Below are 18497 nucleotides of genomic sequence, written 5' to 3'. Positions count from 1 at the left end.
TTTCCTGAAATGGGAAATAGTTTATTACTGGTGGTTGGTGAAAAATCCACAGATTTATAGTGGAAAAGGCAGACTTGCATGTACATCCAACTGTATATTATGCTATAGCTGAAAAACAGGATTTAATTTAATTATTAAACATGCACATTCCTTTGAAATCTGAACAATTTTAACTGACTCTCCTGGTTCCTATCTGGGTATCCAAACTTGTGAGAAATGTGATGTACAGTCCCCTAAGCACTGAAAATTGAAGACTTATTTTTCTAACACAAATTTGTCCTGTTAGCTTGAACTCTGCTGAACAGTTCAAAAACTGAAAAAGTTGGTTTTCCTTCCCTGTGATTTCACCCAGTTCCTCTGAATTTTCATCTAGTCCTTCATGTTTGAGTAAAGCATAGCTTTGTTTAGGCAGAGCACACAGAGGAAATCTAAATTTCTTCTAAAGGGAATTGGGGAAACCTCTCTTCCTGAGAGTGAATGAATTAAGTCTAGGTTTGGGCATTATTTAAAATCGTCAGTCAGTGTTATTGTTCCTCTCATATTTCATTTTTTCTTTCCTTTCTGTGAATGTTCCTTTTCTTTATATTTATTTCTTTTTGCTTTCTGTCCATCACAGGGGAAAATGAATGAAGAAACAGTTGCTTTCATTGTATTGAAATATTAACCCAAGTTTAAAGATTCCTTTACACAAGTTTTTACTGACATTGTGAGTTTCTTGCATCAGTATAGATCACATCCTTTCATATAAGATAGTTGCAAGTACTTCTATAGCTCTCTGGGTCCACACTCTAGCAGAGGGACTGTTGAAGCTCTACCTCCTTTTCCATGAAATTAGTGTACAAAAAAATGCAGCATTTCAACTCCAGCAACAGCACTTAAAAGGATAATTGTGTCTCCCATTGAGGAGTGTTAGGCTCTTTCTGGGATGATTCAGTTTACCACCCTGCATCAGTTAGCCTCCAAATTGTCTTAAGCAAATGCAGTGGGAGGGGGTTAAACAGCTTAAATAATTTGTCTCTGTCAAACTGACTGATTTATCTATGTGATTGGAGGTCCATGACTGTCACCCTGGTTTTTTAAGTTTTTCTAAGCCTCCTGATGTTTACATTCTTGTAACAAACTTTCTCACACACTTTATGTAAATAACTTATTGTTTGCATTCTTTTATAGAAGAAGAGAAATTTGATAAACTGTTGGTTTTTCCAGTGTCATTGGAGAAGTGGGACTGTCATCCTCCAATCCACTGTCACTTTTAGAAGTCTATAAATGTTAGAATCAAAAATTAAATGTACCCTTGAAAGAACTGTGTCCATGTCATGTTGTTTTGTGTCCTATAGTGACACATGACCAGAGCTCTCAGCAGAGGAGAATCAGGTAGGCATAGTAATCTTTCCTTCTGGCACCTCTGGAGTTTGTTCATCTACAACTCAAATCCTTTACTTTGTACAACAGAACCTGAAATGTCTGCCTTGTTTTTTAACCTTACTTAGCAAAGGTAGCTGTTCCACATATTGGTATCTGTCCCTGGAGTTCACAGTTGTTGAGGCCCTTTCAGAATCAGCTGAACCTTCTCCAGGTGATGTACATTTTCACTGACTAAAGGAATCTAAGGGTTTTGAAGTGTTTGTACCCCTCCAGGAGGTGAGTTAACCTTGCCTCAGAACTGCAGTTAGGTTTGTGGCTGGACTCAGTAATCTTAAAGGTTTTTCTCAGACTGAAGGATTCTGTCACAGGGGCTGCATTTCCCATCTTTCCCATCTTTCCCATCTGCACTGATGTCTGCTGCCCTTCCTAAACCAAAAGGCAATAGCCTATCCTATGTATCCTGTGCAATGGAGCTTTGAGTTTGTCCTGTGAGATAACCTGCAGGATGTTCTGCTGTTCAGTTTCTGAGCCAGGGCTGACATCAGGATTTTATCTGTAGGCTTGGCCCCCCAACATGGGGTAGAGGGGCTGTGTCACCTTCTGAAGGCCAATATTGCTCCTCCAGGGAGATGCCACCAATGGCATCAGCTCCTCTGGACCACACACCATGGGACAATGACTACAACAGGCATCCTGTTCCTGTTCCACAGAGCTGAGAGGACCCAGTAATCCCTGCACTGAGGTGGGTGAAAATGAAAACCATCACAAAAATGGAAGAAAGATAAGCACCTGCAGTGCTCTTTAAAAGATGAACACAAGCAGAAGCAAAGGGGCAAAGTAGAAGCAAAGGGGCAAAGTAGAAGCAAAGGTTTCTTGAGAAGAAACAAGTCTGAGCTGGCAGTGTCTGGAGGAGGGCTGAACCATAGAGCACTCGACAGCCCCTGGTCAACAGAGGAAGGGAACTGTGTTCAGAGGTGGTTTTTATTCTGAGGACCTGTGACAATCCCTTGATGCATCTAAATGGATAGGTGATCCATTTATAAATACTCATCCAGCGCAGAAGGTGGCTTTGGGGTTTGGTTGGTTGGCTGATTTTTCATGAAAAATACAATATATTGAACTAAAAGGTTAAACCAAAAACTGAATAGTGAAGCTGGGAGGAAAACATACTCAGGCTTATGGGAATTAAAAGGATTCATTGTTAATGCTTAGAGGGCAGAGCAGAGAGGGCACTGCGGAAAAGCCTGGTCTAAGAAAATGAGCACAGAGCAGCAGACCTCTGGTGTGGTAACTGAGGAATCATGGCACATTCTTCAGTTTGCTTTACTACATTTAAACACTGTCAGGCAAATATTGTTGCCAAGACACAGTCCAGAATGTGAGGAAAAGGTGATTCACACTCCCCCCAGGACATATGGCAGCTTTTAAGGAAGTGGGTCCAATGTTTGACCAAAAAATGGCAAATGGTGTATCTACACAAAAAGGAACCACAATAGGTCTCTTTTTAGACTCTATTTTGCATGAGATGCTCCAGTAGAAGAAGAGAGTTGGAGAGTTGGACCCCTACAGCACCGGGTGGGAACTAATCCTTAACCTCTAAACTTCAGCCTGGTAATTTTCTATAAGTTTGAGACAGGAAACTCTTTAATGCCATGTTTAGTGTCTGCTGCAGTATTTGTTCCAAACTGGTATTTCTGAATGTCTTAAATATGATTATAAAATTAAAACTGTTATTGAGTTCAGGGAATTCTTGAATCTTTTACACTTAGTCTATGAATGTCTTCAACACAAGCATTGCCAAACCTGCCTCATTCAGAAAAAGGAATTCACAGGTAAGGGGGTTCTATTTTTAGCTTTTGGGGAATACAAGGAGCAGGCAACTAAAAGAGCAACAGATGGGAATCCTGTTGTGTCTGCTCAGGAAGAACATTCAAAGGCCTTGGGCTGTCTTTAAATCTCAGGAATCCTAATGAGTTTTTGGTCACATTTTGGAATATGTGACCACCTGAAAATAGTTGGTAAAAAAAAATCAAGCAAACTGTGTAGAAAATGAATGGCCTTTTGAGGTCATTTTCCTCTCTACAAGCAACTGTTTTTTCAGGATGAGAAAACAGACTTTCAAATAGAAAATAAGCTGGAAGAGTGTTTCATGGATTTTGCCTGTATGTTTCTGCAGCTGGGCAGCAGCAGATGTGCTGGGTGGAGAATGCTCAGGGCAGACTGTGAGAATTGGGCAGATACCACATTCCAACAGCCACTTACTGTCACATCCCTTCTGGTGAAAGGCTTTCATCCTTACCTCTCAATGCAGTGAAAACAATGCCAGCAATGCCAAGGAATACTCAAAGTAAATTACTTTGATCTGTAACCAAGCTCTCCTGACAGCAACAGACCAGGCTGTCAGTAGCCTCATCTGTCTTGCTCCCAAATCCTGCCACTCTGGAAGGAGCCTGCCTTCCCTCAGTTGGGTACCTGCTGTGTTAGATAGTAAGCAGTCCCTGTGTTCTTGCTGGCAGTGTTTCAGTGTCTAGCCTGTCCTTCCTGTGAAACCTTTGGAAACCCTGTGAAAACTGTAAGATGACAGCCCTTAGCACAAGGGCTCTTCGTGCTTAAAAATGTCCCTAAATTCCTCACCTCCCCACTTCAATTTGTTAAATTTTCTAGAACATCACCGTGGTGCAGGGAGGCCTCCATATGTATTTTAGCTGTTTTGTGTCTTCATTTTTTTGTCCACAAATTTCTCACAGTGCTTTGCATTTTGTCCCATGCTGATTCTTGCTGTCATTTTTGAAGACTGTCCACTGTGCCCCCAGGATCTTTTTCGTGAGTGGCAATCGTTTATCACTGCATAGGTGATGAGGACTGTCCTCCTTCCCCCGGACACCCTCTGTGCTGATTGCTACAGCGTGTCCCTGTCGTTTTGTCACCCAGTGCAGTAACCATCAGGGTTCGCCAGCTTTCAGACTGAGTATCCTGATCAACGTGGTGGGTCACCAAATCCCATCATGTCAGTACTCATTCCCTTTCCCTGGAAACAGCCCGAAAGCGCTCAGGCTGCAGAAAGAATCCTTCCAGCAGGGGGAAAGCGGAGAATCTCTCGGTACATTCCTGCCCTCCCTGCGCTCCCCATCAGCGTCTCACCTCGTTGCAGCCAAGTGGATCGGGGAGCCTTTGGTGAAGGGTGCCATGAAGAGTCCCTCAAACACCTGCCCTACTGACAGAGCAGCTTCTGCCCGTGCCCTGGGGCTGGAGCGAAGGCGGACACGGCCCTGGCCATCCCTGCCGTCCCCCGGCCGGCTCCAGCGCGCCTCGGCTGCCGAGACCCGGCTCGGGGCTGGGAATGTGGGCCCGGGCAGGGCCGGCTGGGTGCCGCAAGCAGCTCCTCCGAAGCCGGGCAGAGACACGGGGACCACCGGGAACAGCCGCGGCCCGTGGCAGGCGGGGCGGCCGCGGGGTGGCCGCGCTGTCCCGGGCTCGGCGCTGTCCCGGGCTATGGCACTGTCCGGGCTATGGCACTGTCCCGGGCTATGGCACTGTGCGGGCTATGCACTGTCCCGGGCTATGCACTGTCCGGGCTATGGCACTGTCCGGGCTATGGCACTGTCCCGGGCTATGCACTGTCCGGGCTATGCACTGTCCGGGCTATGGCACTGTCCGGGCTATGGCACTGTCCCGGGCTATGGCACTGTCCGGGCTATGCACTGTCCCGGGCTATGCACTGTCCGGGCTATGGCACTGTCCCGGGCTATGCACTGTCCCGGGCTATGCACTGTCCGGGCTATGGCACTGTCCCGGGCTATGCACTGTCCCGGGCTATGCACTGTCCGGGCTATGCACTGTCCAGGCTATGGCACTGTCCGGGCTATGCACTGTCCCGGGCTATGGCACTGTCCGGGCTATGCACTGTCCGGGCTATGGCACTGTCCCGGGCTATGCACTGTCCCGGCTATGCACTGTCCCGGGCTATGCACTGTCCCGGGCTATGCACTGTCCGGGCTATGCACTGTCCGGGCTATGCACTGTCCCGGGCTATGCACTGTCCGGGCTATGCACTGTCCCGGGCTATGGCACTGTCCGGGCTATGGCACTGTCCGGGCTATGGCACTGTCCGGGCTATGCACTGTCCCGGGCTATGGCACTGTCCCGGGCTATGCACTGTCCGGGCTATGGCACTGTCCCGGGCTATACACTGTCCCGGCTATGCACTGTCCCGGGCTATACACTGTCCCAGGCTATGCACTGTCCGGGCTATGGCACTGTCCCGGGCTATGCACTATCCCGGGCTATGCACTGTCCGGGCTATACACTGTCCCGGGCTATGCACTGTCCCGGGCTATGGCACTGTCCGGGCTATGGCACTGTCCGGGCTATGGCACTGCCCCGGGCTATGCACTGTCCGGGCTATGCACTGTGCGGGCTATGCACTGTGCGGGCTATGCACTGTCCGGGCTATGGCACTGTCCCGGGCTATGCACTGTCCGGGCTATGCACTGTCCCGGGCTATGGCACTGCCCCGGGCTATGGCACTGTCCGGGCTATGGCACTGCCCCGGGCTATGCACTATCCCGGGCTATGCACTGTCCGGGCTCGGCGCTGTCCCGGGCTATGCACTGTCCGGGCTATGCACTGTCCGGGCTCGGCGCTGTCCCGGGCTATGCACTGCCCGGGCTATGGCACTGTCCGGGCTATGCACTGTCCCGGGCTATGCACTGTCCGGGCTATGCACTGTCCGGGCTATGCACTGTCCCGGGCTATGCACTGTCCGGGCTATGGCACTGCCCGGGCTATGGCACTGTCCCGGGCTATGCACTGTCCAGGCTATGCACTGTGCGGGCTATGCACTGTCCCGGGCTATGCACTGCCCGGGCTATGGCACTGTCCCGGGCTATGCACTGTCCCGGGCTATGCACTGCCCGGGCTATGCACTGTCCGGGCTCGGCGCTGTCCCGGGCTATGCACTGCCCGGGCTATGGCACTGTCCGGGCTATGCACTGTCCCGGGCTATGCACTGTCCCGGGCTATGCACTGTCCGGGCTATGCACTGCCCGGGCTATGCACTGTCCGGGCTATGGCACTGTCCCGGGCTATGCACTGTCCGGGCTATGCACTGTCCCGGGCTATGCACTGTCCCGGGCTATGCACTGCCCGGGCTCGGCGCTGCCCGCGCTCGGCGCTGCCCGTGCCGCCGTGCCGGGCGCCAGGAGGCAGCGCGGGCTCGGTGCCTGCCCACCCGGCTCGGGGTAATCATTAACCGGGCCCGGCCGCCGGCACCGCGCCGCGCATCGCCGCCCGCACTCGGCAGGGACCCGCGGCCGGGCACGCACCGACCCCCGGCCCCGGCACCTCCGGGGCTCCGCGCAGCCATGGAGGGCGAGGCGAACGGGACCCTGCACCCGTCCTGCGGCTCCAGCGAGCCGCCCTACTCGGAGGAGCTTCTCCGGAGTAAGTGCGGGCCGGGAGGAGAGGGGGCTGCCCGCCGGAGACCCGGGGCGGCCCCTGCGCGGCAGCGCCCTCGGCACCTACCGCGGCGGGATGGCGGGGGCTGCCCCTGCCCCTGCCCCTGCCCATCCCCTGCCCCTGCCCCTGCCCCTGTGCGTGCTGCTGCCTCTGCCTGTGCCTCTGTCCCTGTCGGTCCCTCTTCCCCCTCCCTGTCCGTCCCCCTGTCGCGGTCCGTCCCTCTGCCCCTGTCCCTGCCCATCCTCTGTCCCTGTCCCTGTCCCTGTCCCTGTCCCTGTCCCTGTCCCTGTCCCTGCGTGCCCCTTCGCCGTTCTTCCCCGGCGAGGAAATCCCCGTTCGGAGGCCGGCACCCGCCTGTCCCGGCCGATCCTCCGCCTGTCTGGGGGCCGAGCGGGCTCCGGGGCAGGGCGGGAGCCCAGCACGGCCCAGCCCGGGCTCGGCTGGGGTGGCTCAGAACAACGGGGCGGTGCGGCGGGAGCCAAGCGCTGAACCGGCCCCTGGAGCCGCGCCGGGTCTCGGGCTCCCTCCGGCGAGATTTAAGGAGTGGAGGTGTCACTGAGACGTGCACTGCCCCGCCTGCAGCCAAGTCTGGAAGTGCCAGGTTTTTTTGAAGCAGGTTGGATTAAAGAGGCTGGGGCAGGGTCTCTGCTTTGCCTTCCGATAGGCGGCGGGTCCGGCAGGAGTTAGTACTGATGATGAGCATGAACTTCTCCTGAATTGAGCATGACTCCACTTTTTTTTGTCTCTGGAAACACATCCCTTGGGAGAAAATACACTTCAGCTGTCAGTTGTGGGTCAAAGTTCATACCCATACATTGACACTGGGTAGTGTCAATGATAAAACCTATAATCTATGAGTAAATGTTGAAATGTTTAAGGGAGAAGCAAAAAAGATTTTGGTGAAGACACCAAGTTTTATCTCGGGCTTGGGATATCAGGGACTTTTCCTTACATTGCTCGTGTGCCCTACAAAATTCCACTGAGCTCCTAGTAAGCTTGCCTGCCTAAGGAAGTGACATGTATCATGCCTATGAGCATATGCTGGAAGCAGAGAACTAATACTGAGTGAATACATGTTTGCTTGTAGCCTGCCTGGAAAAGTTCCCAGATTATGTATTTATTTCTGCTACATATTTACAGTCATCTAAGGATATTTGTCCTGGAACTCCCCCTTTCAGAAAGGGACTATTGCATAATGCTTTCAGAAGGTGAAGGCGTATTCTTCCTGCCTGCTGTCTGTGGATCCTGGAAAGATTTAGTCATGAACTTCAGTATTTGAATGGTTCTGTGGAGTCAGTGTCTGCCTGTGTAACTAGGGATGAGTGCAAGTATCTGCAGGAATAAGGCAAAGAAGCCCCTCAGAGATGGTGTTGTTACATTAATATTTGAGAAGTTTATGAAATAAATCAGAACTGTCAGTTTGCTTTTCTCTCTCTGCAGGCCTTGACCTTCCAGGGAGATTTCTCTTTGCAATCTTGACTCTGATGACGCTCATTGCCATTCTGCTGTTTATAGAGGAAGCTGTCTACATCTACAGGAAAATCCCCTCCTCCAAGAGATCAATCATAATTTGGATTAATGCTGCAGCTCCAGTAAGTTAAACATGGAAACGAGATAAAATTCAATGCTGAAAATAAGGCTTCCCTGAAAATCCACAGGAACTACATGAGCTCTCTGCCCTTCATACAACCTTCCTCCCTTTTCTTTGTAGGTGATCTCCTCTACTTCATGCATTGGCATGTGGGTTCCTCGCTCAACAATGTTTACAGATTTCACAGCAGGAATGTGAGTATTCTGCTTGTGTCTAGGTGTTGCTCCAAACCCTGAATTTCTTCCCTTTAAACATCTGCTGCTCTTGGTAACACAGTCATTCTGTAAATTTAACAATTCAGTAATTTCTTTGTTTGAGTTGAAATCTCTTGGCAGCTCTTTCCTGGGAGGTGGAAAATGCTGAAACAGTTCCCAGTGCTCCAGTCCCCTAGTGTGGGAATGTCAGTGTGAAGGATCTGTGACTCACATGTAATTGATTCCCTGGACTGACAGCCTCTTTGGAGCAGCAGTCTGTCTTTCCTCTCTCTGCATGCCATGTGGGATGAGAGTCTGGCCTGTGACTTCTTCCCTGCACTTTTACTAATGATGAGCCATGGAGGTCTATTATTAATGGTGCCAAGTGAGCCCCCAGTGAGCACATCAGTGCAAAAACATTCCACAGTTGTCCTGATGAAAGCACTTTTTGTGTGAGCATGACAGCTCTGGCATGTGCAGAGAAGAAGGGAGAAATGTGCTCCCTGCTTTCTGGAGGTGATGGCACAGCCCTGCTGGGCAGGAGAGTGGGGCTGTGCCATGGCCCTGAGCACTCCACATCTGGAGATGAGTATAAGAGGAGGGACAACACTGGAGTAGGGAATACTGTTGGCGTGAGGCAGTATGTGCAGGTAGTGCAGATTGCCAGAAACTTCCAACAATCCAATGGCACTTCAAGCGGGCTTAAATTCCCTCTTCTGCCTTGCCCAAGCTGCAGGCAGTGCAGCAGAGGACCTCTTTTATGGATTGGGTTTCCATGTTTGGTGGCATAATCTGCAGTTCCTGGGTAGGGTTGGGAATGTGCAGCTGGGGCAGGAGGGAGAGGTGGAGCTGCAGCAGTAGGTGCTTTGTCTGCCAAGGAACCCCACCCTGCCTGGGCCAGCACATTCAATGATAGCTAATAATATAATAATAGCTAATTCAATATGTGAACTTAGCCATGTTTGTTGGTTGAAAGCCACGTTTGAGGAGCAAGAGGACTTGTTCTAAAAGGTTCAGACTAGTGAGAACTAGATAACTTATGGACAAACACAGCCAGAATGAAGGGGCCAGGAAAGCCTGTGCATAAGCAGCAACTCTGCCACCAGCCCCCAGAGCAGCTTTGGGAAATTCCACACCTGCTCTGTGCCTCAGTTCATTCCTCTTTCAGTGAGGGTAGGGCAGTTCTGCTCCTCAAAGTGATGGAAAGCAGAAAGTGTCTCAAAGACACAGCCAGAACTTTTGTTGATTGGGAAGCACAAGCTGTAAAAATCCTGTACCACCCAGGGAGGTGGCCCTGCTCTGCACAGGCATACGAGACACACAGGCCAGTTTGAGCTGGAATTCTCTCCCTCTCCTAGATTTTTTGCCATAGTTATCCACAAGTTCCTGATGATGATGATTAAAGAGTGTGGGGGGCAGAAGGTGCTCCTCAGACGGTTTGAGAATGGTCACTTCACCATCACCACCGGGCCCTGTTGCTGCTGCTGCCTCTGCCTCCCTCGTGTGCCCATCACCAGGTGAGTCACTCCTGTAGGATTCCCCTTTGAGGAGCTTGAAAACGGCTGCTGGAATTCAGCCAGCTTGGCAGGGCCAGGCTCACAGCAAAGCATCCCAAAAGTCAGTCTCAAGACATCTCAAACTGTTTCTTTTAAACAGCATCCTCACTCTGGGTCTGTACACCATCACTAATTTATTTTGTTTCTATAATGCAGAGGTGTGTGGGAGGAGAAATTTCTACCCTAGAAAACCTAATAATTGACATTTCAGTTTCCTTTCATTCCAGAAAGGAACAAATATCTTGAGATTGGGTATTTTTCACAAGCAGAATTGTCAAATGGAGGCTCTCTTGATAGAAAATTTCTCTCACTTTGATAAAATGGAAATGTTTCCTCCTGATTTTAACTTTAAAACTACTTGAGGTTAAAATAATTTTTAGAACAAAAAGTAGATATAATTCTTGTAAAGCTTTGTTCTCAATGAAATGGCATTGTCTGGTGAGGCAAAAGCAGATGTTTTCTTCTTCTAAACTTATTATTAAAGCATCTTTGAGAAGGGGGGTAAGGATGGAGAGCTCCAGGAGCCAATATACTGTAACATAAACCTGCTCCCCTTTGAGCACTGCCTGGTGGAGCTCCTCCTCTGGTTAGTGCCACCCCCTCACTCACACACCTCTCCACAGCCTGGAAGCCTCCTGCATTTCCCTCTGCTTTCCTACTGGCATAGAGCATGAGACTGTTTCTCTCATTGTAAGCAAAACCTGAGGGACTGAAAAGAGACTTTTCTGTGAGGCTGTGGACTTGAGTGTCAGAGGGTCCTAGGGGATTGTACAATCTGTTTAAAGAAAAGCAGCAAACAGAACACAGCATAGTGGTTTCTGATGCATTTTCAAAAATTCTAATCTTTTATTACAATAATTTTTCCTTAAACTGCCTCATTTGATATTAGAATTTAAACTTTAGTTTCCATGATTTTATTTTAATAGAGTATAGGTTGTAGCAGCTGGGAGCTTGGGAGAGGATCCCCTCCTCTGCCTTGCTGTTGTTCAGCCCAGTGGCAGCTGAAGCAGGATGATGTCAGCTCATATGGACTCATCTCAGGAGCTACACAGGGCCTGCTACTGCTGGCAGGAAGGACAGCTCTCTGTTGGGAAAAAAAAAAACAACAGGTTTTTTGCTCTGCAGAGGGCTTAGGCCTCCTTCTCCAGTGTCTGTACCACTGGGAAACCCATCTGCTCTCTGCTTCTAACCTCCAGCCTTTCCCCATTGCAGGGTACCTTTAAAAAAAAAAAAGATATTGGCAAGCTATATGAGAGAAAAGTCAGTCTCACATTCCTTCTATAGGTATCTTATGGGGAAACAGGGAGCTACCCCAAGGGAGGGATTCATTCTTAAAAAAAACCAAAAACATATATATCTGCAGTCCTGGGGAGAACAACAAGGTACAGATGAGGCAATGCAACAATCCATGCACAGGGAGAGATGTGGCAGAAGAGGTCTGGTGATCAGTAAAGGTGGGCCTGTGTTAACAAGGGAAACAGCTCATGGCCTTGCAGGGACTGCCCTCTTTGTCATATGCATTATTCTTTAAAGCTCTCTGGGAATTATAAATCTTTGAGAAGGTACACACTGGAACATTGCAGGTCTTTCCACATGGGTTTGTGCTGTTGATAATCCTGTGGTTACCAGCTATATTCATTGAGCAATTCCTGTAATTCCTGGTCCCTGTATCCTTTAGCACACTAAATGGCAGCCTCCTGTCTGTGAGACATCTCTGATGGCAGGGTCCAAGGAACTTCAGTGAAAACAACACTGAAAATATGAGAAATAATGCACAGTAACAGACCAAAACATGAGGCAGCTGTAGCAGCTGCAGCTTCCCCTGTGAAAGCAGAAGGAGAGCTCAGGTCAGCCAGCTTCCATGCCCTCTGTCAGAAAGTTCATCTGCCCCTCTCCTGGTGGGCTGCAGAGCTGGCTGGCCAGGTTACAGGTGTGCTCTGGACCCACTTCACAGTGACAGAAGTGAAGGAATCCTGAGCTCTCCTGCCAGCCTTGTGCAATTTGCCAAGTGAGAGGCTGCTCCTTTCTTCTGTTAGACCGCAGAGGGGCAAGCCCAGATCTGACATGGTACTCTTCAAAATGCACTGAAAAACCACCAGTCCTTTCACCTAGGGCTGTGTGATCCCCCTTCTCGATCTACCACAGGACTAGGAAGTGGCTGAACAGGCTGATTTGTCCAATGCCATGGGAGGACTGCAATAATAAGGCAACAAGGCAAGAGCAAATGGCATCATTGTTCAGGAACTGGTTATGCAGCTCCTGTCTCCCTGGTTGGCTTCAGGGCAGAGAAAGACATCATGTTTTGCCCAGCCTTGGTTAGTATGTACTTGCTGCAGAGCAGGAAAAGTACTATTTCTGTAGAGACTTTATTAAATAAACACTGGGAAATTCTTGGAAATATTTTCTAATCTTGAAGCTGTTCCTCCCCGGATTTTGGCCACATGCTACAAGAGGAGTGGAAAAGTTTTGCAGTTGACAGTATCCAGAAAATGTTATTAAGGTTGCTAATACATCTTGGCCTAATTTTTTTGTTGCTTTTTTTTTTTTTCATCCAGGCAAACCCTGTTTTGGCTGAAGCTGGGCACCTTTCAGTTTGCTGTCTTTCGGCCTGTGCTCGTATTTTTATCAATAGTGCTTTGGACTAATGGCAATTATGTTCTTTACAATGTAAGTAACTATTTTAATCAGAGAAGGTCCTCAAAATCCATAGGTTTCAGGGCTGATGTAACTATCTTAACCTGCAACTTTACTGTGAAATCTGGGACCATTTCCAAGTGAGTCCTTACTGTATTCTTTTGACACCTGAAGCATATAATTTCTTGACATCCTTGATTTCTGCCTTCCTCAGCTCTCTTGGAAAAAAATTTGGCATCAGAGGGGGTTGGGCATCAGATTATACATTTCCCAGCTGGTATGGTTAGAATAGCAGGACTGCAAGTTGCCCTGTGGGATGTATCTGCCCTGTGTTTTGTAAGGTACAGCCTTAAGAAATAAGTGTATGTACTGGCATGCTAACAGGAAGCCTAATTCTGTGTTTTTCAGCAAGACATGGTGATTTTTATATCTGTGCAAAATGAAAAGATAGTACTGTACTTCTGCTTTGTACCATGTAACCTGCAGGATGATGGAGAAATCTGTATCTGATAATAACTTGGCACCTCTTGAATAACTCAGACTAAAAGTAATATTTTTGTTGTCATTTCATGGTATAAAATGAATGACCCACCTGAGATGTCAGGCTGAACCTGCTCTCATGAGCTGTTGAGGATTGCCACGTGCTGCTGGGGTCTCTGAAAAGGCAAACACTGCATGGCTGGCAATTGCAACATTGAGGGGTTGTGTCACTGGCACCTCCCCAGGCTGGACACGTCTCTGTGTTGGTGCCTGCAGGAGAGAGCCTGTGCCAATGCTCCAGTTGGTACTGGGCAGCTTCCCCATGCAAAACCCAGCAGCTGCTGCTGCCACCAGCTTTCATGCAGATAGAAAAAAGCATTTTAACATCATCCAGTTCACAACTTCTTCCTGGAAACACTGGAGTAAGGTTGTATAAGGTTGTGTGGTTTGCTTCTCAGGTGTCTCCCAAAGGACCTGCACTGTGGATCAGCTGCTTCATTGGTGCCCTCACCCTTTGTGCTCTGTGGGCAGTAGGAATCATGTTTCGAAAAGTTAGGATTCTCCTTAAGTGTAAGAACATTATCCCAAAGTTTGCTCTTTATCAGGTGAGAACTTTAATATTTCTGATAAGTATTTCTCTTAACTGCTGATACTACTCAGCCTTTCTTGTTCTTGCTCCTTTGCTGAAAATTTATGGTATTTTTTCCCATTAAATACACTGTGCAAAGCCACATTTTTACCTGATTAAAGCTGAATCCCTTTCAAGCACTCTCCTTGGCTGCTGTTCAGTTTTACTTTGAGCCAATTTACCTCTAGTCTCAGGAGTGCTGGAGATGTGAAAGCCATGTAAAATCTCTCCATCTTTAGACACTGAAATCACAACAGCACTTTCTGTGGGGCTTGAAGGAAGCTTTGTAGCTGTGGTATCCTGAAATGCAATGTTAAAATGCTGGTGTGTACCTCAGAGAGGAGATGTTGCATTGTGCAGGCAGCTGTTGTTTGAACTGTTCCAGCATTCCACAATATGCAGTTTTAATAGTATTTTTCTTGGCCATTCTGCACTTCAGAATTAGATAATAGTGAAAATACTGGCTGAAAATCATTAAACAGTAAGGAACAGAACCACATAGGTTAGATTGAAAAAGCACAGGGACAAGGCCACCCTCTTCCACATCACTCTGAATAGAGCCCAGCAGAATCCTTGGAAATGTCTCCTCCTTGAACAGCACGTGCATCAAGGCTGGTGCACTGAGTTAGGTAAATTATTAAGCACTAATAAAGGCAGAAAACAGGATGGTCCCACCTGCAAAGCTGTGTTAGTGTGAATTCAGGTTTGGGATGGCAAACTCTGTGGATGTGGGGGAGCCACAGAGGCACTTGGATAACTCCATGGCAGCAAAGGTCTGGCTCAATGGAATGGGATGAGCAAGTGGTGGCTGCTGAACTCAAGCTGTGAAGAGTCCCTCATACCTTCTGGCAAAGCCAGTCTCATAATTTGGGGACCACAATATCTCTGCTTTGGCAAAAAGAGGAGACAACAAGGAAAAATGTTCTTTGAGTCCTTCTTCCACTAAGAAGAACATAAGCTCATAGGTCAAATTAACTGTCATTTTTTAAACATTGTTACCTATTATTCAGAACTCAGTATTATTTGAAATCCCTGCTGTGAGGTCTGTGTATAATGTACCTCCCAAATGAAGGCCTGAGAAGAAATGCTTTTCAAGTCCTGGATTAATTTAATACTCCTATTGAGAGCAGTATCATCCTGACCTTAAGATGAATTCTGCAGAATGGCAGGCATCCTGCTGGTAGGTGAGGGGAAAGGGAGGGCAAGCAAGGAGGAATGAGGCAAAGGAGGTTTAGTTATCAAAGCAGAATTGTTGTGTGAACTATAAACCCCTTTCTGGTAGCTAAGGCATTTGTTTTCTGTTTCTGGTGCAGTTTATTGTCATTCTGAACCACCTGCAGACCACTATTATCAACATATTTGCTACACAAAAAATCATTCCCTGTGCTCCACCACTCTCCTCTACAGCAAGAGGATCATGTAAGTTTTCTGGGGGAAGAATGTTCTTCATTGACTTATAGAAGTACCAGTTCAGTGTTGCTGATGGCTATCTGTGGTGTTTTCCCAAAACACAAATTTCATGGTATCACTAGCTTTTGGAGAATCTCATTTTTTTAGTTTAAAAACAATAACAAAAGTTTCATAGCTGTCATGGTTGTAGAGAATAACTTGATAATGAGAAGAGCTGGAATCAGAAATGAGAGGAAAAGAAATCAACATGCATAATTCCTGTTAAATCTCTTGTGTTTTGGATGCATAATTTATTGCATTCTTATTGATGGGCAGTACTGGTATTCTGTAACAGATGTCATTGCTGAGTCTGAGAAACACAGGGACAGGGTGAGAGAGTTTGTTCCTTTTGCACAGGTGAAAATTAATAAGCCAATTATTCATTTGTTGTTTGATAGTAATTTCCCCTTTTGGGGGGCTTTTCTTTATCTCCCTTCTTTTTTTTTTTTTTTTTTTTTTTGGCAGACATTGCCCAGCAGCTGCTCATCATGGAAATGTTTCTGATAACTGTGATCTCCAGGGTGGTCTATCGGAGGAAATACCACGACCTGGAGCCTCCAGAGTGCATGGCTGAAGAGCCTGGGGACAAGAAGCAGACTCCTGAGGTTATCCTGAATGGTGCAGCTGTGGAGGATGCATTGCCAAAGGTTTAGAAGTGCTCCTGTTAGGCAGGAGCTGTAAGATCAGCTTCAGGAACTTCTTGCACCAAAAATAGCCACTGTCCATGTCAGAACATGGCATGAGTGCCTGTGAGCTGCAGTACTGAAAGACCAGTAAAGATAATCCTGTTGATTCTCCAGCCATGTGTGCATGGTGTGAGGGTTTTCACACCATGTAATTTACTAAGATTTTATACCATTTTCTACTGTTACTGAGCACTTGATGGTGCCAAACTGTCTTACAATATGATTTTATTTTATATTTTAGCTATTAGAATGGCTATGATTTAGAGTTAATTCAGAGTAATTATTTTTCATCTTTTTTGACTTTTAAAAAATCTTAAGATTTTTTAAGATAAGACCCTGGATTGCTGTCATATGTCCAACACAGCATTTTTCCATGCTTCATCCATCACAATAGATCATCTCTCACTCTACACCACAAGCTCACCATAGCTAATTCTGATCAGTAAATAGAGTCTCATGTTTGTTCTGAAATCCCCAAACCCATATGGGCTCTTCACCTACAGAAACAATGATCTGTCTAGGGCAAGACTTTTTACATTCCTAGTCAATTCACAGCCTAAATTGGTAAATACACAGTTACTGTTTGTAAATATGTCAGGTGTTCTTCCTGCAGACAGCAGGTTCTCTGTCAATGGAAAAGGAAGGTAGGAGTTAGAGTCTGGGATATCTTCTGGTCTGTGGTGTTACATGGTGCTTTGGTTCTCTGCTTGGTAAATGGGGATAATGACACTCAGGATCCCTGCACTAACAGTGAGGGTGGCAGTCATTGAAAGGGCTGTTGGGGTGCTGGTCACCAGCCAGCTGAGCAGGGGCCAGCGTGTGCCCAGGCAGCCAGGAAGGACCTGGCACCTGGCCTGGATCAGCGAGAGCGTGGCCAGCAGGCCCAGGGCGGGGCTGTCCCTCTGGTGAGGCCACACCTCAAATCTTTTGTTCAGGTTTGGGCCCCTCATGACAAAGAGGACGTTGAGGTGCTGGAGTGTGTCCAGGGAAGGGCAAGAGAGCAAAGATAGGCAGATGGAGTCACAGGACACTTTGGGTTGGAAGAGACCTTTAAAGGACATTTCGTCCAAGCCCCTGCAGTGAGCAGGACATTTTCACCTAGATCAGGGTGCTCAGAGCCCCATCCAACCTGACCTTGAATGTTTCCAGGGACAGAGCACCTGCCACATCTCTGGGCCACCCATTCCATTATTTGACACCTCTCTGTAAAAAAGTCTTCTTTATATCTGGTCTAAATCTATGCTCTTGTAGTTTTTTAACCTTTATCCCTTGTGCTATTGCAACAGGCCCTGCTAAAAAGGGTGTCCCTGTGTTTCTTGTAGTCCCCTTTAGGTACTGGAAGGCCACAACAAAGTGGCCTCTTCCCAGAGCCCTCTGTTCTCTAGGCTGAGCAGTCCCATCTCCCTCAGCCTGTCCTCATAGGCTGAAGTGCTCCAGCCCTCTCATCATTTCTGTGGCCCTTCTCTGGACACACTCCAACACACAGCAGGGCTTTATTTATGGCTCACACTGAATTAAAACATTGCATTCTGTTTGGGAATTGGTGGGAAATGAAACATACTAAAAACAACTAGTGAACCACCTGAAGTAGAAGTTGGGGCTGACTCAAAATGGTTTTTTCTTTTCGATTGAGGTCAGAAACAATATTTTCTTTAACAACTGAAGGATTCCATTATAGTAGAAAACTTGAATTATTTTTGTTTTGAAATGGTTGATGCAATTTTTATATTTAATATTTTTTTCTAAGTAGGCAGTCTGGGAAATTAATATAGACTCTTGGACTGCATTAATTTGAGAGAATCTGCACTTTTCCCTTAAAAAATAATTCATGTGAAAATTTTTACTCTGCATTAGAGTGAGTTAGCTGGGATCAGCTAACTTATTCTTAACATGACAAATCTACTTAATGTATTTTAACATTATGACTATTAGCATATTCCTAATGTTGCTTTATATCAGTGCAATCTAGGCCATGAGTCCATACACAGGCTTGAAGAGCAATACTGAATTTCATAACAGCATTGGGGATGGTTGGCTGCAAGTACAATCAGCTTCAAAATTGGAAAATAAAATATTTTGAGTTGGTAAAGCATCTTTGTGTTTTCTGTCGTGGTTCAAGGGAATGCTTTGATGGGTGGGATCTGTGGCATGGAAAAGCAGATCCATGTGCTGTAGCTGGAGAGTGCCTTTGAAAGCAGATGGAGTGTGTAAAAAGTGTGTCTGTAGGTCCAGAGGAGGCTGCTGGGGCGCTGCAAAAGTCTTCACTCATTGCTGTTGGGCTGGTGTCTGTCATGTCTGTTAAATGTATCTTGTAAAGATCAGTGTGGGCCTGATTTAGCCACAGGTATCACTGGCTATTCTGCTTTTGGATAGGTATTTAACACTTGTTGTGACCTTCATCTGACATATTTCAGCAATAAGATGTACTGTGGTGGTTGTCAAGCAGACTTTGGATTT

At 47.3% G+C, this 18497-nt stretch overlaps 1 protein-coding gene across 1 annotated transcript; it reads left to right on the top strand.

Moving 5' to 3' along the window:
* Positions 1-6595: 6595 nt before the first annotated feature.
* On the top strand, positions 6596-18132 carry LOC129117617 (organic solute transporter subunit alpha-like). Its single transcript, XM_054628368.2, has 8 exons — positions 6596-6807; positions 8263-8414; positions 8534-8607; positions 9966-10124; positions 12719-12830; positions 13736-13882; positions 15219-15324; positions 15820-18132. Exons 1-8 carry the CDS (start codon positions 6729-6731, stop codon positions 16005-16007), a joined length of 1017 nt encoding a protein of 338 aa, XP_054484343.2. The 5' UTR covers positions 6596-6728; the 3' UTR covers positions 16008-18132.
* The last annotated feature ends 365 nt before the right edge of the window (positions 18133-18497 follow it).

The sequence above is a fragment of the Agelaius phoeniceus genome, chromosome 2 (assembly GCF_051311805.1).
Source record: "Agelaius phoeniceus isolate bAgePho1 chromosome 2, bAgePho1.hap1, whole genome shotgun sequence".
Lineage (NCBI taxonomy): Eukaryota > Metazoa > Chordata > Aves > Passeriformes > Icteridae > Agelaius > Agelaius phoeniceus.
The sequence above is the reverse complement of the archived record's forward strand: the minus strand, read 5'-3'. Positions and strand labels throughout refer to the sequence as shown.

Bases quoted from the DNA above. Each gene is read 5' to 3' on its own strand.
- LOC129117617 (XM_054628368.2), top strand. From the start codon at position 6,729: ATGGAGGGCGAGGCGAACGGGACCCTGCACCCGTCCTGCGGCTCCAGC. The intron at 8,608-9,965 runs GTGAGTATTCTG...TCCCTCTCCTAG, and splicing joins ACAGATTTCACAGCAGGAAT to ATTTTTTGCCATAGTTATCC. The intron at 13,883-15,218 runs GTGAGAACTTTA...TTTCTGGTGCAG, and splicing joins CAAAGTTTGCTCTTTATCAG to TTTATTGTCATTCTGAACCA.